Source organism: Canis lupus, chromosome 8 (assembly GCF_003254725.2).
Source record: "Canis lupus dingo isolate Sandy chromosome 8, ASM325472v2, whole genome shotgun sequence".
In the NCBI taxonomy this organism is placed as follows: Eukaryota; Metazoa; Chordata; class Mammalia; order Carnivora; family Canidae; genus Canis; species Canis lupus.
Window position 1 is genome coordinate 12,893,506 of NC_064250.1, and position 27,941 is coordinate 12,921,446.

At 44.4% G+C, this 27,941-nt stretch overlaps 1 protein-coding gene across 1 annotated transcript; it reads right to left on the reverse strand.

Annotated features, from left to right (window-relative positions):
* Positions 1-84: 84 nt before the first annotated feature.
* On the reverse strand, positions 85-27,941 carry EGLN3 (egl-9 family hypoxia inducible factor 3). The gene is made up of 5 exons (XM_025442976.3): positions 27,200-27,941; positions 6,808-6,927; positions 5,083-5,219; positions 3,037-3,110; positions 85-1,790 (listed from the first exon to the last, which is right to left on the reverse strand). The coding sequence occupies exons 1-5, from the start codon at positions 27,554-27,556 to the stop codon at positions 1,759-1,761; spliced, it is 720 nt and encodes a 239-aa protein (XP_025298761.1). The 5' UTR covers positions 27,557-27,941; the 3' UTR covers positions 85-1,758.

Consider the following 27,941-nt stretch of genomic DNA (forward strand, 5'->3'; position numbering starts at 1 on the left):
AGAGAAAGACGTGTATAAAAAAATTCTAGCTTGCCCTTTTTGCTAAAGATGCAGGAAATGAATCAAACCATGAAAGCGCCGAGGTAGGAGAGCAAGTTTATTCAACAAGTATTTACTGAGCCCTTAATGTGCCAGGCACTATTTTAGGTGCTGCGAATACATTCCATTGATGAAAAACATACAAAAATCCCTGTCTTCATTGTGCTTACACTCTAGAGGAAGGATACAAGACAAGATACGTAATAAATAAGTAAATTACATAGGAGGTTAGAAGGTGATAATTACTATGGAAAAAAAAAATAGAGCAGTTGTGAGAATGAAGACAAGTCTTATCTGGAAATTTTCCAAAACCAGAAATGGGGAAAAAAAAAATAAGTTTCTTTCTTGGAAAGTGTATATTATCTATAAATGACGAAAGAATATATTTCTGGCTCTTTACTGTTTATGGCATTTGTATGCAAGAAACTAAAGGGATTTAAAGATATGAAAATGGAACTGAAAACCAGAAAGACTAACTCTCCTAAAACAGGTGTACAATCCGGAGTTCTTGAGTTTGCTGCATTAGCAGGACCTCCCACATTCCTAGTGAATTCCAGGATTCTGGACATTCTGCCAGACACAGTGGGTCCGAGAGTCAATTCCGTTGAGGAAAGGCTCCTAGGAACAGAAACGTGTAGACATACTCAAATAGTCTCACGGGATTCTCTTGATTCACTCCATTTCCTTTTTAAAATACAACACCTCATTTTTTGTTATTTTCTCACTCTGTTAAAGAAGGGTGAGCACATTAAAAAAGGAACACTGAAACATGGGAATGCCTACATTTCCAACCCCTCTGCCATTCGCAGACTGTCCAAGATGCACACAGGCTTGTCGGGTATTGGCCTTTTGATACCATTACCAGACGTGGTTGCTTCTGAACTACCAACCAGGTAGGTTCTTTTCCCCCCTTTGACTGAAATTCAAATTCCATTTCAACAAAGTAATCCAAACAATTAAGGTCTAGTTTTTGCCTCTGGGGAATTAGGTTCTCTAAGTTAGAAGTGAAAGTAAAAAATAGATGGTGTATCATCTCTGACCAGAAAGTCCTATTTTCAGTAAAATGGAGGAGAGGCAGAAAGTCTAGGTTTCAGGACCAGGGGGGAAAAAAAAAAAAAAAAGAGTGTCCACCCACAGGATACTTATAAACTGATGACTATGACAGCAGCCCTTTCTAGAGTAATAATGTCATTAGGTTGTGATGATTCTCCAGAAACCCCAAAAGCCCTGGATTAAGAACATCTGGAAATTGTGCAGATGACACAAATTTCTGTTTCCTGCAGTTAAGGTTTCACGGATGCCTCTCTGTGGCATCTGTCACCATTTTGTTTTTCTTTGCAAACCTCCTCCTTTCAAATCAGGAAGTGTACATAAAGTGCAAGTAAGATTCATTCCCTTGCCCATGCTTCCAGGATCTTGTTTTGGTAGCCAGTATTATCAAATCTATCAGTTAAACCGCTGGCCCGCTGGGTCATCTGCAGGTATTTCTGGAGTTAGCAAAATGAGTTCATCTGGCAAAGAGAGTGTCTGAAGGTGGATGCAGTCTTGGCAAGAAAACACAAAGTACCATACGCAAGACAGGGATGTGAATGATGCAAGCAGTCGGAGGGGGCTTCTTGTCACCGAGTCACTGAAGAGGCCTTCTTTGGATCTCAACTCTTAAAGAGATCTCAGGAGCCATGACTAAAACGAACGAGGTCAGCGGATTTCAGAGCACGGTCAATCCTCGGTGAGGGCAGATTCCGTTTTCCCTGGGTTGGGGGCAGAAAAGAAAGAGGGTAAGGAGCCAGGTCTGATGAGTTTAATGCCACAAATGGCATCAAAAAAGCCCCCAGTGAATACTTCCTATCTTATAACATAAAGGTGAGCATGGTGCCCCTTGACAGGACTTAGCACAATGTGTTTTCTTTGGGTTTTGATGGGAGTATGGTCCAAACGGGTCACAGGTTAGGTAACATTACGTACATCTTTATTTCAATCTTGGATGAACTTTTCTTGATTACTATGCCAATGGCCACTGTGACTGTTCAAGAGAAGGATACAGTAAGTAACATTTCCCATATTCAGTGGGCCAGAAGCTTACCTTTCACAACCCCCCCTAGCAAGACCACAAACAAGCAGGATGAGTGTTTCAATACAACATATTTTGGGAAATGCTGCCTTACAGCTGGAGGCAGGACAGGAATGGTATTAAGGCTGGAGGGGACAGGAACCGTGCAAAGTCATATTCGGTTTGTATTATGTGAGCCCAGTGTTTGTAGAGAGAGTCATACTGCCACATCAATATAATTAATTAACCGTTATAACTGGGCTCCAATGTATCCCCTATGAAATGTGCCAAAATCATGGGCCAAACCTTTTGTTACGTTTGATGAGTGAACATTAATGACAAAAAGTTAACTATGTATGGTCACAAAATACGTGGACATTCACAAAGGAGGTCCTTTGCATTTTTTTTTCTGATTTTTCCAGCAGAGATAAGGCCAGGGTTTCAGGATTCAGCCCCTCAAGATGTCATTACAAATGAAGGTAAGCCACAGCTGAGACTGCGCAGAGTACAGCCGACCCTTGAACAATATGGGTTTGAGTTGCACGGGTCTACTTCCGCTCGAGTTTTTTTCCATAAATACAGAGCAGTACTGTCAATGTATTTTCTCTCCCTAATGATTTTCTTAAGAGCATTCTCTTTTCTCTAGCTGACTTTATCGTAGTACAGTATATAATACATAGACCATACAAAATATGTGTTAACGGTTTATATTTAAGGCTTCCTGTCAACAGTAAGCAATTAGTAGTTAAGTTTTGGAGAGTCAACATGTATATGCAGATCTCTGCAGCGGGGTGCCGGGGAGGGAGTGTCTGGGGTCAGCACCCCAAACCCCACCCCCCACTGTTGTTGTTCAAGGGTCAAGTATGTATTAGAATACATACACAAATGTTACATAAAAGTCACAGGCTGACTAGATTAAAAGTCACAGAAAATTCTCAAACACATACTAGTTAAATTCCTGAATTTCTTTTTGGCTTCTGCTCTCTCTTCAGCATCAAAGTACCAAACAGTCATGGCGTATCTGTGAAAGATAAGCAGATATAAGACAAGAGATTTAAAAATACCACCAAGAAACAAAAAATATTTAAGTCTCACATCAGAGTCATTTGTAAAGCCAACATTGAAAGTTTTCCCTATTATTAGAAGTCTGTCCCAATTTTAATTTAAAATAAACTTCTCTGGTTGCAATTCTATTTAAATGTAATGAAACATGTAAGGAATTCCAAGTATGCACCAGGCATTATCCTGAGCAATGGGAATTCAAATGATCTTGTGAATAAATCTGCCTCTTTCTCAAGGAGCTCAGGCTCTGACAGGGGAGACAGGCAATTTAACAAATAATGTAACAGGTCGACATGATCTACAGAGGAAGGACGAGAAGGGAGCCATTCTGCTAACGACTGAGAGACCCAAGCTGTTGGGGAGAACTGAGAGAAGAGGAGGTGACACGAGTAAAGTTCTAAAGAATGACTTATTTAAAGAACAGGACACTTTAAGCTCTTGGCTTGCTTCTTTAGTTTTGGATACTAACACAACGATGCAACAGAATAATGATGCCCTCAAGCTTTCTACTGTGTTTCCACTAATTTGCTTTATACCATCTATGGGATAGACTGTAATAGGAATCATTTCATGTGTGAGTTTTCAAAAAGTTTCATTTTATAATTATTATTAGCTACTGGAATTTCTACAGCACTTGATTTTTTTTCAAGAGCTGCCCATCAACATCTGCTAATGTTTCTCCTGTGACTTGGGTCATCAAGAGATTGGGGAAGACCGAGGGAATTCTGCAACAATTGACAGGGGTCAATTATCGTACCCTATTAAACAAGCCACCACCAGGCTTTGGTAGTAGAATTAGTTACCTGCTGCTCACCTAGGGCACATTCCCATTTGACATTCAATATGCAACTCCGTGTGGGGCTCAGATCTGTGATTTCTGGAGGGGAACGCCTAGAAAGCTTAAATACTTTACACATGTGATTCTAATTTAATTAGGCTTGTTAAGGTTCAGTCATTATCCCACCGAAGTTCTCTCCCCCAGCCCCCAAATGCAATTCAGTTGCAGTTCAAGCTGCACCCCCACAGCACTTGGCCACCACCTGGTTTACAGCTCCGGCCATAAAACAAAGGTAGTGAGAGGCATATCCCAAAACTAATATTATATCCAGAGTTTTCAGACTAACACTAAACAATACAAGTTCAATATTCAGTTCCTCTGAAAAATCTCATGCTTGATCTCAAGAAGGGGCTTTTAAAAACCCCATTACTGGGACATGATGGGTACAGAGGGCCCAAACCAACTTTAAGAGAAGGAAAGGGTAAAAAGGAAAAGAAGTCAGAACAAATTCCTTTTTCTTTTCTCAAGGTTCTTTCTCTGTTTGCAATAGGCCTCTTGTAAAAATTCATCCAGAGTTAACCATCAGAATTCCTGATATGTGATAGCCAACATTCTCTAGGGATACTTCAACCTTAGATTTGTTTCAGGGAGGAGTGGCAAAGGAAGGAGGGGAAAACTCTGTGGGAAATCTGGAATCCAGGCAGCCCCGGTGGCCCAGCGGTTTAGTGCTGCCTTCAGCCCAGGGCCTTGATCCTGGAGACCCGGGATCCAGTTCGCCGGGCTCCCTGCAGGGAGCCCGGGAGCCTGCTTCTGTGTGTGTGTGTGTGTGTGTGTGTGTGTGTGTGTGTGTGTGTCTCATAAATGAATAAAGTCTTAAAAAAAAAAAGAAATCAGGAATCCACTGTGTTAACCTAATGGTAAACAATTTGTTAATAGTCCCAATTGATGTTAGTGGCAATAGTTCCAATTGACTAAAGAATCTAGTTGCTTAGTTGCCCCTTTAAAGTGTTACTGCCTCCAAACAGGTTTGCTATCAGCTTTGGGGTGTGGCTGGTCCCTCATATGCACAGGACTTGAGCTTAGGGACTTCTCCAGGAGCTGGGTTTTGTACAAAAAGCTTCTCAGGAAGAGTCATGGCCCTGGCTATTATTACCTGGTTGCATAGGAAGGCTGGACTTCGTGTGGATTCCTACGGTCTGACCAGAAGAACAAGAGTCTGTCAAAAATGGGTTCCACATCTGCTATGAAAGACTTCCCTTCTGGAAATATCCGCAGGACCCCACCGTGTAGCTGAGGGCCACAAAGAAGATGGATTATTTACTAGCCTCACACATAATTAACTAACAATGCTATTTCAGCCTCGTCTATAAATAATGCCATCTTCCAAACTCCAGTCCCGATATGTATTACTCCTAAAATTCTCTTTAACCTTATACCTTGTACTATTGTACTACATTTTATTTCAAACTTAGCTGGTCATCTCTCCTCATCCACTTTACCCCAAGTCATAAAACTCGCGGATACAAAATGCAGTGCTATTAGATCCAATCACACAAAAGCGTCAAGACTTGACTGTTTTTAACCTACAAAAACCCACCAGCAATTTCATATGGCTCCATCTAATATTAAGAACATCCTAGGATAGTCATCACATATAACATCCCCTTCAATCAGAATTTACAGCTTTCTTTTGAACTCCTCCAGCTCCTATGTGATCTCATCACTGGAAGTTACACATGCTCTTTTTTCTGAACTCAGACCACCTTACCCACACTTTTCATTACATGCATCACTCTATTCCTTGGATTACTTTTTAAAAATTTGTACACCCAAATCTCCTGCTGAGATAGCCATATCAAGGTAGAATTTGGGCCTCACGCACCAGTGTTTCCATACAGCATAATGCCTACCATTAACAGGCACTCAAATATTTGTTGAATGATTTCATACTTCATGATTTATTATCACTGACCCGATAACTTTACTCTCTAGCTTGTAACACTACCTTTCAAGATTTTAAGAGATAACTAAGGGACATATTCCAGTCACGTTACCAAATAGGGAGAAGAGACATTTGACTCACTGGTTTCCCAGGTTTTGTTTTTCGGACACCAGATAAAATATCCTTGTGTTTTTAAGACGACCAGTATCTCCCCCCACCCCTAATGAACAGGAAATGGAGATGCAGAAGGTTCAAAAGCCACATGAGCTTGAAAAATTCTCTGACTTCTCAGACTCCTAAATCATCCTTAAGTTTCAGAGAGCATATAAATTCCAGACAAAATGTCTGTCAGCATGGAACCAGACTTCATATCTCTATCTATCTATATGTTCAAAAATACAAAAATAAGCCAGAGAGCCTTTGACATTCACAAACCATGGTGAGCCATGGCAAGCGGCCACCAATGAGACATATCACCCCGAGAGGACTGTGTGGGAAACCTCGCTTGGGCTGGTTTTATATCTTACAGTTAGTTCTATTTTTGTGGAATTGTCTCAACGTTGCTGCTGGAAGGGTGAAGTATATATCTTACTGTGCACTGAAAGTCATATCAGCTCTGGATTAGACCCCCCCAAAAAAACTGATCCCTATTCCTAAAATAATAAATTACCTTCTCTTTATCAACCACTTTTCCCAAACCGAGTAATGATACTCCCTACCACCATTTCCCCCCACACACATACCAGATTAATTTCGCATTCATTATTTCATCTGGTCAACTTAAGTATTAACATCACAGCAGGAGACAAAAAGGAAATGGTGACTTAGAAAAGTTTCATCCATGGGAATTATGAATCCCAAACGCTCCTCTAAATTATCTGAATTCTTTCCCTAGAGTTTCTAGACCCACGCTCTACTCCCTTTATTCTAGAGTACCTTGGCATCCCAATTCTTGTTCAGATAGTAGATGCAGGTGATGCAGCGGCCATCGCCGTTGGGGTTGTCCACGTGTCGAACATAACCTGTCCCATTTCCTGGGTAGCAAGCCACCATTGCCTATGGAGAAATGCCAAGAAAGCTGGTTAACAAAGCTGAGACCATCTTCTCCCACTGGGGAACAGCTGAGTAACACAGTCTTTTGGGTGTTGTGTGACATTTACAGGCGGCCGCAGGCTTCTTAATTGCATGGACAGTACATAAATCAAGATGCTTCGTCATAGAAGATTAACAGCAAAGTCATACCTTATGGTTCAGCCCAAATAGAAAGTGGTTCAGCAATATTCCCACAGTTCTAGAACATTGTAGACAGTAACCCAGCTACCTCATCATGAGGATGCCCTGCTTATCTCCAAACCTCCTCTTTGAAAAATCAGGTTCTGGGTTCCCACCCTGGACCCACAAAATCAGAATCACTAGGTAATGGCTTTTTGGGCTTATGCCTGGTATAATATGTGTTCTCAAAGCACCAAATCACCCACTGTCTCAGAACAATGACTAAAGACCCTTGCATTGACAAAGAGACAGGAACCAATCACAAATGAGGAAAAGATCAGGCTTGCTCAATACAATGCTTAGGGATTGAAAGAAGAGGGAAGGGTCTGTGCCCCTTCGGAAGGAAGCTGTGCCCCAATTTGTTGGCACCAGCAGCACAATCAGGTCCAATTCATAGAAGAAGCCACAGACACATCTTAGTATGTTTCTCTATGCTCATCTTCTTTCCTACTGGCACCTATCACATCAGGTGGTAACCTGAAGTTCTCTTCCTTTGCCCAAACACTACTTATATCAGCCAGGTGGAGGAACAAAGTAGAAAGCCAAACAAACACATCCTACTGAAAATTACTATTAGAGAATTACTATTAAGTGGATACCAACCTCTAAATGTTCCATGGGAAAATGACAGCAAGGTGTAGAAAACAATGGGCAAAGTACAAAAGCTAGTTCTCTTCACAGGACACTGCCTTGTTCCTAAAATATTTTCACAGGGATGAGACATATGCAGGGAAGATACTGGAATTGTCAACATAAGATGAGGAAAGGGATATTTTTCCTATTTGTTGGCTACTGCATTCTTAGTGACTAGAACAGTGCCTGACACATGGAAAGGTGCCTGTTTAAAATTTGACAAGTGAACAAATTAGCAAATGGCTCTGTCCTCTAAAGAGTAAGTTTACATTCTACCTAGATCAATAAAGATTTCTATCATTTTATTTTAAGGATTTATTTATTTTAGAGAAAGAGAGAGCATATGTGGGGGAAGGAGCAGAGAGAGAAAATCTCAAGCAGACTCCCCTGCTGAGCACAGAGCCCGACCAGGGGGCTTGATCCCAGAACCCTGAGATGATGACCTGAGCCAAAAGCAAGAGTCAGATGCTTAACTGACTGAGCCACCCAGCTGCCCCAAGATTTCCATCATTTAAAAAAACCTATCTTTAAACATGTATGTAGTTGGTATTTTCCCTCACAAACAGGCAGTAACATTCCACTGGTAAAACGATCTGTCAGGTAGAGGCCCAAGCTAATACACTAGAGGCTCAATGAATCAGCTTCAATGCTGTGGGTGCCAAATCACTCTCGGCAGTAGCATGAAGACATGAACAAAGCATGTAGCTTTAAAGGCTTCACACACACACTGCATACTAGAACAATAAGGCTGAAGAGTAACTTGGCTTTACAATTATCTTAATGCTTAAATCACCATATCCCTCATGCTGCTATCAATCCCCATATCCTGCCTTCGAACATCTAAAATGTCAATGCAAGGTCATATCTTGGAGCCGAAGTTAGCCTGTTAGCCTTAACCTCGTTCAGAAAGTGGAATTTTGAGGCCACTGCAATCAAGATTTAACAAATGATGGTACCACCAAGCAAAAGATGGTTCGGAGAAAGCTGATTGGTAGCAGGCAGAAATGATGGGCTTGGCTGGGAAGAAGAGATAAATGAAGTCACCTATAATGACTAGGGAATTACTCATCCCTGGAAGCAGCTCTTAGGATTATAAGAGCCACCACTGAGCCAATAATGAAAGTCACTTAAGCCACAAACAACTATAGGCTAGATTCCCTACCATCTCAGCCTCTCCCCACTGTGAAGCCCTGAAAAGAAGCAGCACTCCATCAATGCTATATAATCTTATATTCTTAAACAGCCCTACTTTACAGAAAAGGTCAGTGGTCTGGATGTCTGCCATGTGGTTCACTCAGCAACTAATTGTGTGATCCCAGGCTTAGTTTCTTTTCTGGAAGGAGGAGCTTAGGTTGGAGGGCCTCCGAAGGTCTAAGACTCTAGCTAAGCAGCAACCCCAGTAGGAGCAACAGGGTTCTTCAGGGCATTATGAAAGCACTTATCTGCCTCAGAATTCAGTTTATAATAAATACAGAAAAAGCAGATACAAACTCACAATAGTACCTCTTTTATGAACTGCTGCTTCTATAAAGCACACATACAGAAAAAGAGCTAGCACATCCCAGGGACTGATTTTGACACAACTTCTAAGTGTCAGCAAAGTGTCTGATTGCTTAAGGAAGGGGAACAGAGAGAACGTTTCTGGCCCGAGTGAATCTTCACCCTCTCTCCTGGTTTCTGAAGCCACAGCATCAAGTTCGAAACAATGGAAGGAAATTATTGTGGGCCTCAGTGGGCCTGTCAAAACTACATAGGCCAATTTTATCAGTGTTTTCTGGACAAAAGCCATAGGAGATAGGTCTTGGCTTGGGCACATTCCCAACTATTTGTTGGTCTCCGACAGAGTCTAGAACCAAGAGGCTAATAAGGATGTGCTGAGAAGCAGGGCTCATGTCAACGACCAGTCACACACTTCTGTGCCAATCTCTGCACGGGACAGAAACAAACCCCGGAAACCAGTAGGTTCAAACTACATTGCTATCTAAACCTCATCAAGCCTGGGAAGGGATTTATAATGTATAAAGGCAGAGAATGCTTCAAAACAGTAAGAAGAGGCCCAGGGTACTTCCATGACCATGTGACCAACATGTCAAGCAATAACACTGACATTGACCAGGAGGATGACTCATTGTAGACTTTCTATTTGCCAAAACCTCCTGACTGGATTCATATTTGAAATTTATAGAGGTTTAATAACATATTCGTGTGGCCCACAACAGGACATACAATATAGCCCTATATTCTTGGGTGTGCAAATAAATCCACGTGTCCCCCTATGTGTTCACCATTTCTTCCTCCGACCCCACCCTGCCCCCGCAACACTCCCCACCACCGCTGAAGGAGGCATTTCCAGAGCTCTGTAGCTAAGGGAAATGCACTGACTGAACCCCTCCCAGGCTGGCTCCAGACCAGACATATGTGCTCTAGACATCTCGGTGGCCACGTTCAGGCAGGAACTGTATATGAATTCTTTGAAGATGCACACAAATACATAGAAAAAATTTTTAAGGCTTTATTTATTCATGAGAGACACACAGAGAGAGGCAGAGACACAGGGAAAGGGAGAAGCAGGCTCCCTGTGGGGAGCGCCATGCAGGACTCGATCCCCAGACTCTGGGACTACATCCTGAGCTACAGGCAGACACTCAACCACTGAGCCACCCAGGCATCCCGGATACATAGAATTTTAATAGCCAAATCCAGGTAGCAAAACCTGTTCCCTGAATGCCACAGGTAGAAATGAAAACAGTGGTTCTGCTGGAGATATCACTGAGCTGCCTTCATAAAAAAAGTGTATCTCATCAATCCCAAACGTAAGGTTGAAAAATGAAAAGTCAAAGATTTCCATTCCAATGCCTACACAGAATGCTCTTGACTGACACCAGCCCTAGCTTGGTCACACATATAAACCATTTCCAAAAAGTGCCATCAGCAACCCCCACTGTCCACTCAGCCACGATGATCATTTTAGACCCACAGGTCGGAAGAGGGTGCATGTGCCCTGTTCAGCCTCCAGTGAGACTCACCACTTCCCTAACAATCAATGGCCTAGACTTTTATAGAAATGTATTTCACATTGCTCATGACTTTGGAGTCAGATTCACTAGTATGACTTGATCTTAAACAAGCTGTAAAGTGGCCTTTGACGTAAATTTTAACTTAACAAATTAAAATATTAATCAACTCATTTTCCTTGTAAAATCTGCAATAGATGTGAATCCGTTTTTAAAATTTGTCAAGAATAGCATGACTTCAAAGCTACCTGGTAGAGTGACCTTTAAAACCAGTATTTTGGTCCAATGCCAAATGCTAGACCCTTTTAACTGCTGGGCAGAAATACCAGTCAGTATTTGTAAGGATTTATTTTGAATTATGAATGGTCTTGGGTGCAGCATATTTTAAATAAAATGCAACCTAAGTACAGGATAACCTGTACTTAACCTCTTGGTTGCTTCAGTTTTCTCGTTTGTAAAATGGGTTTATGAAGGTTGAAGGAGTTAATCCATGTAAAATGCTTTAGCCAAGGCCTGGCATACACTAAACGCTGCTTCTCAGGGTTGTTTAAAGTTCCTGATGTGCACAGCTGTCTTCCCCTCACCCAGGGCTTCTGAATGTCTCCCATCAGGGATCTGATATTCTACTTAAGTGCTCAGTAGCTTCAAATCCAGGCCTGGCAAACTCAAATAGCTTTTGGCACTTCCGAGTAACATAAATGATTGAAGCCAATCAGAAATATATGTGCCTGAACTCTGGCGTGTGTGCTCTGCTGTCTACAACCAGGGAATCTGCCGTCCTTTGCCATGAAGGCCCAATGTCCCAAATCTTCAGATTTTAGGAGAAATACAGGCAACTGAACCAGAGTTGCACGTAAACTCTCTTGAATAGCTTTTATCCCAAGTTTTTAATCATGGTCACAAAAGATACCTCAGGCTGTACTCTGAGGTCACTGCCTGTGGTCTCCCAAGTCAAGCAGCTCTGTGACAGCTCCAGAGCTCAGGTGGGCGCTCCATCTCTTTTCCCCTGGCTCAGATGCATCCTGTCCCCAGGCAGAGCCCCCATCCCTCAGCGCCATCCACATTCCACATGCCTCCTCCAGTCCTTCCCCTGTGCTAGCTCTGGACAGGGTCCTTCCCCTCTCCACCATGAAACAGTTAACCACACGGAGAACTTGATGTGTAAAGACTTGAGAAGTAATACATGAGACTACGTATATTCTTCAGCTTGGAAAAATAGCCAGGTGGCTCATCATAGTAGAAAACGTAATGGGTTAAATTTTCTGGCTAGAAATGGGTCCAACTGATAGTTGGATGACAACCGCCAAGGCAATAAACTTGCCGATTTTTCTAGTTGGCTGTGGGTTCGAGGAGCTGAAGGCTATATACTCCCAGGGTCATTTTTCTGGGTGCTCTGAGTTCAGCACATATTTTCATACATACATTTAATGGGGAGAGTGAGCAGGGCAGCCCCCTGGCTGCATACTTTATGTTCCATATTCACAGAAGCACCCACTAAGGAAGGGACCCAGTTTGGTAATGTGAGGGGTGGGGTGGTTGTTAGCCACTGCAACAAAGGCACTAGCTCTAAAATTGAAGATCTCCTCTTTAAAAAGAAAAACAAAAATTAAAAACCAAGTACTCAAGCTGCTCTGTGCAGGTAAACCATGAGAAAGGCTAGATAGAAAGACTGGAAGAAGCAGGATCTTTCCAAGTTTTGTTCTTTGAAAAAAAAAAAAAAAGTAAAGATAAAATATAAATTAAGCCAAGATTTCACTTTCCATGATTTTCCATTTGGCTCTGACAGAACTATAAAAACCCTTTGCAAGGGCAAGGAACTTAAATCCAGAGGACAAGGAAGGCAAACTGAGATGACTGCTTTAGCCTTTTCCCCCATGTTGGTTCTTCCTGGTTCAGGGGTACATAATCTTCAAGGATACCTTGTGGGACCCACGACCGTCACTTAAAATTCCTACTGTCCAATACTCGGTAAGACATCTTTACAAGATAAAGGCAACTATGCAGAGCTTTCTCCACGGATTTCCAGAAAACGTCACCCTGCAAAGTTCACCACTGCTGCCAGTCCCATCCTTTATCTGAAGTTGAACAAAAACAACAACAAAAAGCAAGCTCTCAAGGTGGTGATGAACTGCTCATGAACAAGAAAAGGGCTTTAGAACCTTTTACATTCATTCTAACTTCATCTAGATCGGCGTAAAGGAATTATTCAGTTAAATGTAGGTACTTTCGAAAAAAAGTAGGAAACTCTGCAAACTGTCACTAGTTATCTTGGCATCTTGCTTGTTATCTGTCTTGTTGGTTAAGAGCAAACCTAGCTATTTCCTTCCTTTTTCTGCTTCTAGTTAAAGATTGATGTAGCAAAATGAGGAAAAAAATAGGAAATATGCTCTTGGTGGGGAACGTGAGCCTTGGCCAACGAGCATGTTCCCCTTCCTAAAGTTTCAGTATCTGACCAGACAATTCACAGGAGTCAGAACACCAGTCAAATACAACTAACTGTAAGGTAAGTAATCCTTTTAACAAACCTCACGTTATTCATTAAAATGTTTTCTGCTATTTGATTTCTACACGGAGAACCACTTCTGTCTTCCTCCCTTGTTCTAAATCCACACTAAAAACGCCTCTTTCTGAGGTGCCTCGGTGGCTCAGTCCATTAAGCATCTGGCTCTTGATCTCAGGGTCCTGAGTTCAAGCCCTGTCTTGGGCTCCACACTGTACATGGGGCTTTCTTAAAAAATAATAATAAAAAAAATTTGTTTTAGAAGCCTCCTCCTGAACCCAGAACGTTGCTACACAAAACCTCACCTTCGGTTTAGAGCAATAATCATCAACCACCCCCCTCCCCCCCCACCCGCCTTGCATGAATTTCGTTGAAATGCAAGAGCTTAGGTAATTCTGAAAATGAAAAGTAAAGAGGCATAACCAACTCTCAGTGGCTCTGGTGACGTGAGTTCACCCCTTTTCAGGTCAGGTGAGAGCATCGTGCCTGTAAAGGCAGGAATTTACCAGCTTCACTTGAAAACCTGTCCCCAGGTAGACTTCCATCCGCACCCTCGATCTGCTGCTCTACTATGAGTTTGGTCCTCGCTTTGGGATCATCCAAACGATCAACAACTACCCAGACTCTAGAACCTTCGATTTAATTCTCCTAGCTCAGGGAGGGCAGTTTTACCAGATGCCAGCGCCCCTTGGGGTTCTTACATTCAAGAGTTAGGCTCCCGCCCCCACCCCAGAAACACGCGCACGCGCGCACACACACGTCTCCGTAAGAGTCACAGGCCTGTAAACTCTGTACTAGATCTAGATCCTACTCCAGGGAATCCTGCATTTCGTGCATGAACTTGAGTGAATCATTCTCCCAGGAGAAGCCATTGAAACTCTGCTGAGGCCAAGAATTTAAGAAACTATTGTCATTCCTTTCTGAATTGTGGTTAATTCCTCTCCTCGGAGAGGGCTCAGCCAGAGCTTTGCAATTAGGCACAGTAAACAGGCGGAGGAGCACCGACATATCAATACAGGCTGTTTGGGTTTGGAGAGGCGGCCCTTCCCCCGAGGCCTGGCTCCGGGCCAGCAGGGTGACGGCTGAGTGACAGGGCTACGTGCGCTGCGTGAGGGTGGCAGCCAGCCCACACCCGAGCGCACCGCAGGGCAGACTGCGGAGGGAACCGGCACAGGACAGCCCTCCCCCCCCACCGCCCGAGTCACCGAGAAGTGTTCTGAAGAAGGGCTTCCCTGCACTTAGGAGATCCGCAAAAGTCAGCCAGACTCAGGGTGAAGGACATTAAGAGGGGCGTCCAACTGGATCCCTCCCGACGCCTTGCTCCACACGCTAAGAGCAGCCGTGTCCTGAGGACCTGTGCAGCCAGGTGGCACTTTGCACACGCCCTCCCGTTTAATGTCCTGCAGCCAGCAGCCTGGAGTCACGCTGCTCACGGGTTCTCAGCAGAAGTCATTACACCCCCTGCCCCACCCTGTTAGTTATCTTCTTTGCATAGAAAAGCAAATTCATGAGTAAGGCAACAGGGGGTAGGGACTCACAACACTTAACTTCTTCTTTTCTTTTTATTTATTTATTCATTTATTTATGATAGTCACAGAGAGAGAGAGAGAGAGGCAGAGACACAGGCAGAGGGAGAAGCAGGCTCCATGCAGGATCGCGCCCTGGGCCAAAGGCAGGCGCTCAACCGCTGCGCCACCCAGGGTTCCCAACACTTAACTTCTGATGTGTGAAGCAGACTTCTCAGAAAAACAAAACTTTACCTGCAGCCCTCCAAAGGCTCTGGGAATAACAGAAAACAGGAATGTTTGTGGTTTGCAGGATTGTCACAGAATTAAGTGTGGCCGTCCTTAACTTCTCATCTGCCATGAATTCTAAAATAAGGGAATCCATGATAACTCACATGTAGTTGGTAAGACAAGATTTTATAAATGGGAAATTAAAAAAAAAATTACCGATCAAAACACATCAGGAAAAATGTCTTGAAACAATATCCTTAAGCTAAGAAAAACCAGGCAAGCGCTTTACCTACTATTCCCAATGAATTTTCAGAGTATTAATTAGGGGACACTGCAACTATGCTGGATAAAATAAAGTCGGAGAATTTTCTAGGAAGCCAGATCTCCTATTTACATGTGCCTTTTGGTACCTGGAAAAATGTATCTGCTCAATGAAAGAAATGACACACAGCAAATTAGCTGGAATTAGCATTCGTGACATTCAGTAAACGTTTATTAACTGAACAAACATTTGTATAATGGTTACTACCTGCCTGACACCATTCTATATGCTTCATGAATATTCCCTCATTCAATATTCATAACCTCATAAGGCAGGAGCCATCATTATATCCATTTGACACATGGGGAAACCGAGGCATGAGGAGGTTAGGTCCCTTGCTTTCTGAACCCAGTGAGTCTGGCTACGGAGTGTGGGGCTGTCCTCATCAAGTCACGCTCACCTAATGTCTGGCATTAACCAAGTCACTCCTTTTCGGGGGAACAGAGATCTTCATTTGTACTTGAAGTATCTGAATCCCTCTCACCCTTCCATAATCAAGGAAATTGCAAAGTGCAAAAAAAAAAAAAATGTGAAAGAGAAGCGTGCTTGGTATTGAGTCTGTGAAGGAAAACTCCAAAGTAGGGGGGGAGGGGTTAACAAAAGCACAGGGCAAAGCAAAGTGACTTTGAATCCTGGCGCAGAGTACCAGCTGTCCACTTGGTCTTGGCTTCAGTTCCTCCCGCTGCAAGACAAACTCACTCCCGCCCTAAACTCTCTGCAGCCCCAGCAGAGCCCCTAATCTGCTCTGCATGCAATTGCTCAACAATTAGCCCAAGTCATCCCCAGGCCGCTCTGCTCAGGTTCTATAGGAGGAAGTCAGCGTCTCTGGACCTTTCCTTGTCAGCTCAGGTCAACACCAGCCAAGGTTTTTGGACTTGTTTCAAAGTCAGAAGATAAACGACCAATTAAGAAAAAAATCATAAAGGAAATACAAGTGTTTTCGTAACAGGAGCGGCACCTGGTCAACTCAAAGGAATCCCAGGGATGAGATAAATTTTCCTTGCTCACGCACAAAGCTTGTTTAGGAGACAACTCCAGCACTACCGTGTTAACTGGAATTCACTGAATACAGAACTTTCTAAGATCATGGTAATTAGAATATGCTGGGTACAGACCCCCTAGGCCCTAGAGGAGGGGCGAGATCCAAAGGGATAACTTGAAGGGGTAGAAAGTAAAATGCTCCTCTGAGAGCAGAGTATTGACTATTTTGGGGAACTGCGAGGGGACAGAAAGGAGTGCCTGGCTCTGAACTGAGGGGACAGGGATCATTAATTTCACTGTCCCCATGTTCTTTCCATGATATATACAAGCAGAAACCAAAACTCATGGAACATTATAGAACTAAGCGTGGTCTTTCCACCACTGAACACTGCTTCTGAAATATCAGGAAGCATCTGTTAAGTGAAAACAGGTGCTCTAATGTCCAGAGTGACCGCTTTAACTCCAAGGTAGAGCGACAAGGATGACTCTCCAATGACTCTTACGACTTACCAGATACAGACCCAAACCTTTAACTAGGAAGCAAAGGCCTCCATGCCGAAGAAGTAAGAAAAGGCCAAGCAGCAGCTACTCTCTGACCTCCACCAGGTCTTATCGCTGATTCCCGTCAAGCTGGATCTGCGGTCACTCTCCTCCGCACCCCCGGAGAGCTGCTCATCTCGGCCTTCTCCGGTGTCCCAGGGGGTAGCCATCCGACCCCAGAGGCCAGAGGCTCCCCAGAGGCCAGAGGCTTCCCTACGGTCCTCACAGGGAGCGCTTAATAGTCAGCATGGAACCACCGCACTGAGTGCTTCCCAAATCCGGAGGATCCTTTCCCCTTTCTCCTGGTGCCTTCAGCTCACACTTTCTGCAAGACTGTTGGACACACGGAGGGAGGCAATATCCTGCAGACATTAACAAAGACTCTTCCTCACCCCCCCCCCCCCCCGCACTGAACGTCAACGGAAGGAAATCAGTTCCAAATTTCGCTCCAATTCGAGCTCTTAGCAAATTTAAGTTTACTGACACAAGATAATAGGAAAACATGCAGTTTTTAAAAAGATTTTATTTCTTTATCCAGCAGAGCACAAGCATAAGTAGGGGAGTGGTAGGAAGAGGGAAGAGGGAGCGAGCAGCAGGCTCCCCGCCGAGTAGGGAGCCCCAGGGAGGGCTCGATCCCAGGACCCTGGGATCATGACCTGAGTCTAAAGCAGATGCTTAATCGACTGAGCCACCCAGGCGCCTCAGGAAAAAAATGTCTTAACATGTTTACAGGTGGTGGGTTTTTCTCAACCATCTTCCAAATAAACTGCACACCCTTGTGTGTTTTCGTTTTAGCAATGAATAAACTCAGATCGGATCGAACGATTAAACTCTGATTTTCTTACTAACAAAGTGTAGGAAGATCTGACACCCACTCGGTGTTCAGCCTCCTCGTACTAATTTCACTCAGTGTTTCTCAGACTTGAGCATGTGTGAGAATCACCTGCAGGACTCCTGCGTGTCTGATTCACTAGGTTTGGGGAGAGGCCCAAGAACTTACATTTACATCAAGTTTCCAGACAATGCTGATACAGCTGGTCTGACAACCACACTGAGAACCATGGTCTATCCTGTGGCAAAATCAAGGGGTTTTGTGCCGTGCCTCACCCTAGATGATAAAAGGTACGGAGTGATGAGTCAAGTGCACTGGCTAATTAGGGGAGGGTGGTGGGTAGATGGAGGAGGTGGTGGGCACAGCAGGAGGGGAGAGGAACCCCTCAGGCAGTTTCTGGCACAGGCTTGGCGGGGGGGCTGCCTAAAGCTGGCAGGAAACATTCCAATTGTAACTCCTGCAGCACTGCTGAGGATTACGGTCATGTCAGCGGTGGAGTGTGACTGCTGGTAGGAGGCTCTTCGGGAATCAAATAAGAAGCACTGAGAGCCCGGATTTGCCCTCTCAGATGGAAATTCAGTCTCAATTTTCATTTAATTCCCTCTAACCCTGGAGGTCGATAAACAGGATCGTATCCATGTTCTAGATGAGGAAAGCAAGGCTTGGAAAACGAGATGGCATGAAATGTAAAATGCCCAACCTTGGGCCTAGTAGTGAGTACCAACTAAATTAAACTAAAATATAAAAATAAGAATCCATCTCATTCATGAAGAAGAAGTGGAGATTGAGGTCCTGAGACACCACTGGCCAGGGAGCCAGGATCAGAGGCCAGGGTTCTAAGTTCATGGCCCTGGGTTTTTTGGGGGCTCTCTGCAGCAGGCCCGTTTGTATGAGCTGCCAGGATCCAGGTGTGACCTGGGGACTTTCTGGGACCGAGAATAAAATTTCAGAACCGAGAAAAGAAACCTTTAGAAAGCCAAAGTCTTGTCTCTCGGATGCTCCTTCATAGCATGTTTAACATAATAAAATATAGAAACACTTTGATATCAAATTAGGGGCCATACTGCAAAAGCTCTTTTTTTTTTTCACCTAACAAAATATTTATAGCTTTTCTGTCACCCTGCCATCCTTTGAAATCAAAGTTCTGTTTGAAGATGAAATTAAATCAGGCACCTGTGAATTGGGAGAGACCTGCTCCAGGCCCTGAAAGTATCTGCTTAACAGTCTCTGCCTTCAAGAATTCGTAAGTAAACGGAGGGCAGGGAAAGGAAGGAGGTAAATACAGGCACTTATTCTCCAGGGAGCAGAAGGCAAGGCCTCATGGAGAAGGCACAAAGATGGATGCTGAAGAGTAGGAGACAAATAGCCCAGAGCTCAGTGTGTCTGGCAAATTAGCTTCTAGCATTTCAGGGAGTGGGAGGGAAGGAAGTCAGTCAGCAGGAGAGTGAGTGTAGAAGGGTCAGATGGGGTCAAGGGGGGTCAGACGGGGAGGGCCTTAAATGACCTGGTAAGAAGTGCGTTCGCAGCACGTACAGTAGACAATGGTGTTAGAGCACAGTTGGGTCTGTTGAAAGCATGGAGACGACAGGATTCTTGTTGGGTTTTAGCCTACTTACATTCTGGGAGAATCACATTAAAATGGATGACAGGGAGAACAAGAAACAAAGGCAGGGGATTTATGGTTAAAATAAGTCTCTTTAAAATAATTCCCTCCTCAGGGATTCCCACTATGAAAGCAAGACAAAATTTAGTTAAAGGAAAGAAGGAAAAAAAAAAGACAAAACTTGAGGCTCCATGGTGAATGTAAAACAAAACAAAAACAAAAATCCAAAACAGTACAAAATAGGCCAAATTTGGACCAATAATACTGCATGCTCTGGCCCGAGTATTCGCTATTTTGTGTTTTAAAAAGGTTTTGTGTAGGGGCGTCTGGCTGGCTCAGTCGGTAGAGCATGGGACTCTTGATCTTGGGGTTTTGGGTCTGAGCCCCACCTTGAGTGTAGAGACTCCTTAATAAACAAAATCTCGGGACGCCTGGGTGGCTCAGCAGTTTAGCGCCTGCCTTTTGGCCCAGGGCATGATTCCGGAGTCCCAGGATCGAGTCCCATGTCGGGCTCCCTGCATGGAGCCTGCTTCTCCCTCTGCCTGTGTCTCCGCCTCTCTGTGTGTCTCTCATGAGTAAAAAAAATCGTCAAAAAAAAAAAACAGGCAGAAACTTGGTTCTACATGTTGTGTCCGGACAACACAGAGCGAGCACCCAAAGATGTTCAGACTGTTTAAAACAGTATGTCCTTACCACTTGCAAGCAAAGCTCAAAAGAGTATTATCCTCAATGCTTCAAAACGACTTCACATTCCCCCAGCAGAACCAGAAATAGATGTCACGGACACCTGGAATGGAGTTTTTCATTTTGTTTTCTTCCCAGTGAAAAAAAAGAAAACAAGACTATGATCACAGTCTTTGATCCTTTGTATCTTAGGGCTTTTAAAAATACGGTAATAGCATTTTGGCCTCATTTTTGGAAGGAAAAATAATACTTTGTGTGCAATAGGCACATTTATTCCAGAACGTGAGAAACATTGATCACTGCATCTCCTAAAGTAAAAAAAAAGCTGGTTTGGCCTAATAAGGAGGTATTAACAGGGCACAGAACATGAGGGACCCTCAGTAAGGAGGTACTGCTGGATGAATCCGGTACAAGACCCGAAAGCCTGCATTACAGGCTTATAAACCCACGTCTGTAAGGCTGGGACCAAGTTGGGGGAGGGGGTGAAACTTATAACCCTCAGTCAGGACCAGCAAACCGAAACAGGAACAGAAATGTAACCCACAAATCATGGTCAAAAGAAGACACAAAATTAAAGTAAGTGCCATATTGGTTTAAGATTGAAATAATCGAGGGAAACAGGGTATAAATTCTATGTATAATGAACCAAGCTAACTAATCTCGCTTGGCAAAGAGACACACAGCTCTGAATCGGAGCCAAATCAACGGCTCCTGGCAATCCGCCAAACCGAATTCCTTAGTCTGGCATCATAAAATGATTTGTCTGTCGCATTTACAATTCCAGGGCCTCTGGATTCCACTACCCGCTGGGCACCCCTGGCAGTTGCCCAGCAGAATGCATCTGAACTATCATTACTGTCAGAACGTCAGCATTTGACAAACACTAGAAAAATACGACACCCGTTTCTTAGAGCAATATTAGTTACCAACTACAAAGGGATACTACCAAGGAATTACCAAATCTGTTCCTGTAATAATTAACAAAGAACTAATAACCTTCTCCATAGCGCTAACCTGCAAGCTGCTCCTTGGTGCTCAATAGACTTGGGTCACAATGTCACTTAATGTACCCAAGGCCACAAAGGTGTGTCAGAGGCAGAGTCCTTGCCAAAGTGAGCAAACCTGGCCCGCAGGCAAGGTCCTGCAAGTTCTATCCTCAAGTGCATGATGATGCTGGGGTGCTCAGAGATGCTTCTCCGATGTGCTCTGCTCATTACGAGTTAAACTCCACCCCACCTTTAAGCTTCGGCAGAGAAATCTTCCATACATGGGGTGTTTTCAGAATGGAGCTGTAACTTGCAAGGCAGCTTGTTATTTACACATTTGAAATTTGTCTAGCCAGAGTCAGGATACAGGAAGGAATTTACAAATTCTGCTTGAGCTGAGTAAGGTCAGAAAGCGAAATAATTCAGGACACCCAAAGGTCAAAGGCACATAATTCCACCTGAAGGTGTTCATCAATTTTAAGTCACAGGTGTATTTAAAATTCCCAGATCACATGCTGATGTGGCTGAATTAACCTAACGACCCTGCCTTCTAGTCCACTCACTCACAAAGCAAGCCGAGCCAGGAGAGCCCCTGTCTAGAGCCCCTTTGCTCAGTCCCAAGACACACCCTGATCCCTTCCCCAGGGCTTGCGGAAGACCTCATCTCTCCAAATATAAAAACACCTTACCTGCTGCGTGACTAATGGACTGGATAGGTGTGATTTCTCATACGTCTCTAGCTCTAAAAACCTGTATCATTAAAGATCTGTGTATTTTTGGTCACTTATTTTAAGTATATTTTGGTCACATCTTATTTTAAGTAAACAGAAAAATTGTCGAAAGCCCAAAGAAGAGAAACAAAAATGACAAATCAGTCCACGAATGGACCGTTTAACCAAAAAAAGAGGGGCACCTGGGTTGAGCGTCTACCTTTGGCTCAGGTCGTGATCCCAGGGTCCTGGGATGAGTCCCGACCTGCATGGGGTTCCTCGCAGGGAGCCCACTTCTCCCTCCGCCTATGTCTCTGCCTCTCCATGCTGTCTCTCATGAATAAATAAATAAAATCTTAAAACAAAAAAAAAAAAACAGAAAAAGAGAAAGCAAAGTTGGTGACAACTATCTCACTCCACCCTATTTTCAGTGTTCTTTAGGTAGTTTCATAATCGCTTTCCACCTCCTTTTGCCTGTCCATGTCCAGGTCCACTGCAGTGCAAGGCATTTAATGATTTGTGAATAAATTAAACCGATAATCACTGATTTGCCACTTTACAGCAAGCAGATAAAGTGTGGTAGAATGGCAAGGGGCCCAAAACTGAACAAAAGAAATTGCAAGGTAAACATAAACACACCTCTCCCTACTGCTTTTTCTTTGCTCCTAAGTGTCATTCTACAAAATCAACCAAGAACATTATGAAATCTCACCCAATGGGGAAACCTGCTTCCCTGTCACTAAGGCCATACCCTATAAATTATTTCCTTGAATTAATATCCTTCCTCCAGGAGCTAAGTTATTTTTAAACTCAAAACCTTTTATAGAAATTCCTCACATCCTCACAAGATATTCCGGTGCTTCAAACTCAGCGAATCTTCCGCCTAAAATACCTTATTCACAGACTTTTAAGATCTTAATTACAGAGCCATCATGCATGATGTCTAGGCCTCCAACACCGTGCTCTAAGGCCTGGACCCTCCGTGGGCTCTGGCAGCTGTTGTTTCATAGGATTCTACATGCCCCACTCCCACCCTCAGCCCAGGTTGACAGGTCCCCTGGGGCAAGGTGAAGAAGCCATCAGACTTACTCCACAGAATGAAGACGGAATGAAGGGATTCTAGAATGTCAGTCAAGTCTCTGTTGACCTCAACTGAGGCTGAGGTGGCCATCGTGGGGCAGCCCTCTTGAGCCATATGCATGGAGAGGCAGCCAAAGCTAGATGGTGAGTAGACTGTGGAGCAGAAATGAAGAGAACAAGAAGAGAAGCAAAGATGAGGGCCATAAAACTCTGGAGAAAACAATTACCACACCAGCTGTCCTTAGGACTTTCTGGTTCCTAGTTCATGGCCCCAGTCTTCTGTGAACCCTGATCGCATTTCCTGCACTTGCGTCCTGAGACATACCCTGATCTTTGAAGATGCCATTTTTGCTTAAAGTAGCTTGTAACCATGATCAGCTCCCTTGAGTAAAAGATATTCCTGATATCACATGAGGAGGGTGGGCCACAACTGTTACTGCTCAGCAGCAGGGGAACAAGCCCACCACCTTGCAACACATTTTCTTTTATTCATAACTTATCCCTGTCATCTTTTGTCTGTACTGCTTCAGGAGGACTGATGTCTCTGTTCACAACACAACTCCTGTGACCCCACCGTCCGGAACTTCTCCAGTCAGGGATCCTAACAACCAGTTTTGTTGGCAAATACTTTTCCTGGAAGTAACAGTAGGAGAACATTAACATAGTCGCTCCCTTTCTTCCTCAATGTTTGGGTTTTGTCTTTTTGCTGTTTTAAGCTCGAGAATTAATCAGTGTGAACTACAGGATCTTACAATTTGAAAGCAGAAGGGAATGGAAGCTCTCTGAGGCAGGGGTTGTGCCTGTTTACCTCTGTATCCCCAGCCCCTGCCCAGTACCCCACACAGAGTGAACACCACTGAGCAAATCAAAGGACGAAAAGTAGAATAGTCAAGAACACAAACTCTGGAGTCAGATCTGGGTTAGAATTCTAATCGTCCACCTAGAGCCTTGTAACATTCTCGGGTGCACAGAATTGCACTAAGAATTTTATGTATGTTATCTTATTTAATGCTCCTTCCCCCCAAAAGCTTTAAGGTATTATTACCCCTTGTTTTACACTTGATGAAAAGTAAGGGACTTACCTAAGGCCACAGAGTTCCTGAGCCTAAGCCCCTAACACCTAGGAAACTGCTGCATACCACTCACTCTGACCTTGGGGAAATGATTTCATCACTCAATTTGCTGAAGATTGTAGTTCTGAAGACTAAGTCAGAGAGATAGTGTTTATAAACTATCTAGTGTTTATAAAGTGCTTAGCACAGTGCCAGAGGGGGCAGACTGCTCAATAAAAAGTTATTATTCTTAAAGTTACTAAATAGTGAGCCTACAGTGAGATGCTTCAAGCAAGAGAACATTTAGTTCCATAAATTACACGTTCTCTGGAAAAGAGCCATTTCCAAGATGTAGGCAGCCAAAGCAAAAGGAGCAAATTATGACCAATATTTATCTTGGATATGGTCTAAATTCTCCGAAAGGGAGTAGAGTAGATAAGAAATCTCTTGATAGCCTGAAAGCGATGACCATGCTGGAAGTTAGGGGGCGCCATGCTGCTGTACATTTTAGGAAACCACTTCCCCAGAGGGTCCCCAGCACCCTTGGAGTTTTAGCCAACAAATGGCAGGCAGATAAATTCTAACTGGTGACAACTTTTTTGGCAGGAAGGGGGAAGCCTTTAATATTTCTTCCCACACTCTTCCACAATTTCAACTTTAGGTCCGACATAGAGATTTCTATTTTATTCCCAATGCCTTTGCTTTTTAAAAGAAAAAAAAACAAAAAACAAAACTTGTTTTTATTTAAGTTCGATGTGCCAATATATAGTATAACACCCAGTGCTCATCCCATCAAGTGGCAATGCCTTTGCTTTTGCTTCATTTGAGATAAAGGACATTCTTGCATTATTCAGTGACCTTTAAAAGTCCAAGAAGGAAAAGTATTTAATTAGGATGAACGGGTTGACACCCATAACCCTAAGAAATACCTAAAAAAACAGCTGGTCTAAACCAAACGTGTAAATTGGTGATTGTTGAAAATGGGTCATAGGAGCATAATTCATTCCACTCACCTCTGTACATTATATACGTGTTTGAAATTTTCCATGCTAAGACGTTGCAAATAAACTTTGGAAATAAATGCACAAATTGTGCCTTTTAAAAATTTAGTTTCTACTGAAAGCCTGCTCAGTGAATGCAGCAGGAAACTGGGTTTATATCACTACTCTGGGAAGAGGATAGGGTAAGGCACTCAGATGAGGGAAGAGAAGAAGAAAGTTAAATTAACGTGAAACTAATATAAATCACACAGAAATGCACTGCATTTCTACCATGCTTTATTAAGACCCAAGGCCACAAAGCGAGGGAGAATTCTTTATACAAACAAATCAAACTTTTTATCTTCGACTCTTAATAATTGTTGGCTCAAGTCTGGTTTACAGCTGGTTCCAGTTGGCCACGGAATAGCCCAACCTAGAGGTGATTTTTCTAAAGGACAGGAATGAAAAGCTTTGTGCCAAAACAGCTCAAGAAAAGCCAGAAATTTAGGTATGGACAAGAGATGACTTTTCTCCTTTCAATTCAGTCACCTTCTGAAAGGGTTAATTGAGAAGCTATTTGTTCTACCCAGAAGATAATCTATAACTGAAGAATCTTATCTAGAGATCTTTTTCCTTACCCAGACATACAGTGTTTCTCCTCCAGTCTGTGGAGTCAATTTCTAGTCAAAGCTAAATACAAATACTTAACTTTCAAATTTGTTAGTGACGACTTTCTACCAATTAATCCTGACCTCCCTCTGAGCAAATTACGTTCCTAGAACGTTGGGGGTAAAATTCTTAGCACCTGAGTTGCAATGAAACTTGCAAAACTGATAAGAAGCCATCTGCTCTTCCAGACTGAGGCAACAAGCACTTCTGTAACACTGAGGCTAGCCCTCCCCCGCCCCCCCCGCCCCCCATTCCAGCCCCAGGAGGCAAGGTCATTCAGTGCAAAAACAAAACTAACCAAGACAAATGGCTTTCTAATCACTAAAATGATAAAAGAGTAAAACACTTCCATGTCAATCTTGTACAGAGTCCAGGCAGCTGAGTTTTCCCCAAATCAAAATAAAACTTAGAAAGCAGCATTTTCTCCCAAGATTTACTTTATTTGCGCCTGATTAACAAGTGCTTTCAGACATTCTATTCATGTCCTCCTGGCTTTGAAAGGCATATAGTCGTGTGTTTCTCCTCTACTCTGTTCCCCCACTCCAATGGGTCCTTTCTACCCATTTTCAGTCTTTCACTTGCCCTTTACTAAAAGTATCCCCTCGGTCTATGAGACAAATGAGACAATAAAGGTATGTTTTATCAAAGGGTCGATCTAAACTGAGAAATGGTATAGATATTGTTAAAGATTGGTGCACCTTTCTTCTCATGCTAGCATGCCCTGCCTCCTCCTGTGCTAAAGTTTTCTACGGCTCTGGGTGCACCTTGACCAGTCTGCAATAAAAGTGCAAATCACTCGGAACTGCCACTGGAGAATGGCCGGGTTAGCATTTGTAGAAAAGGCTGAGTAGCTGGACTATCCCAAAGTAACATACACAGACCAACATCGTGGTACCACGGCTCCCATATTTCTGCCAATCTACCTGGAAACGTTTCCAAGATAAATTACCACCCAGGGAGTCACTTCTGGCTGTGGTGAACAAAAACAGGGTTTCTTTCCAGAGGTACCTGACTACACTCTCCCCATCACTTAACTGGTTGTTTTGGGTAGATTTCTCCACCAATGGATAGTTCGGAAAGGGAAGGTGGTGGCGTAGGGCTCAGCAGCAGGACAGATTTTGCTCAGCCAGGGAGCCCGTCTAGTAGTGTGCAACAAGCCAAGGGCAGCACCAAGCCAAGGGCAGCACTCAAAAGTGCAGACCAGCTTTACTCTCTCTCAGGTCAAACTTGGTCACATCTGCCAAACTCCACACACCAAATGTCACCCTGAAAAACATCACAACTGTCTCCAGAATTCTTTAAGAGGAATACCCTCTGAACACAGATGAGGTACAGTATTAGGGGACTTTTAAAGTGGACACATCTAATATCATGACTTCGCACGTGTCTCCCATCATACGCAATGTTTCCAATAACCTGTCCCTCATCTGGACCTTTGGGAACCTCCACGGATTAAAACCAGCCCAGAAAACCGCAGCTTGCCCGGTGTGTACCACCCACGAGACCCACTGTTTCAGTTAACAGAAGGTCATGGTAATCATACACCTGAGTCCCTCAGCACGGATTTTCGCTGGGAGGCGGGGTGGGGGAGGGGGACCCGGACTGACTTCTTGCTCGTCGGTTAAAAGCTAAAGTTCACTCGCAGCCCAGCGAAGGCAACAGACACGGGCTCCGAAGGTCCCCAGTCCCCGGGCGCTACGGCGGCGGCGGCGGCGGGGAGCCCGCGCGTCCTACCTTGGACCTTTCCTTGACGTAGTATTTGCCCAGCCGGCTCCCGCAGTACAGGACGAGCCTGTCGATGAGCGACAGGAGGAAGCTGATGGCCTCGCAGCCCTCCTCGTTGCCCCCGATCCACGTGATCTGGTCGCCCCGCAGGTGCCGCTTAGAGACGCCGGCGCGCGGCCCCGCCAACTGGCCGTCCCGCAGGGCCCCGTTGCAGTGCAGCTGCTTGACGCGTTCCAGGACGCAGTCGCCCACCACCTCGCCGAGGAAGTTGTCCAGGTAGCAGAAGCCGACCTCGTGCAGACAGGGCACGATGTACTCCAGGGCGATTTTCTCCAGATCCAGCCTCATGATGTGTCCCAGGGGCATCTCGCCCTCAGAGCCAAGCTCGGGGATCCCCAGCGTGCACCGAGACCCGGAGCGACCTGCGCGCGCGCAGCCGAGGCGCGGGGAGCGCGGCCCGGGGTTCAGCTACCTGCGGCGGCCACGGTCCCCGAGCCACCGCCGCGCCAGGGAGAGGGGAAAGTTGTTCGAAACTCTGGGAGGCGGGATCCCTTCCCCTTCCGAGACCGGTGGGAGCTGCGCGGGGATCCACGACCTAGCGCCGGACTGGCCCAGCGAGGAGTCGGCGGGCCCCTTTTGGAGATGCGGAGCCGCCACTGGTGCCGCGGCGGCCCCAGGCGGGGAGAGGCGGAGGTCCAGCCCCGGAGCCGGCCGACTCGGCGCGTCACGGGCCCCGCCCCCGGCCCCGCCC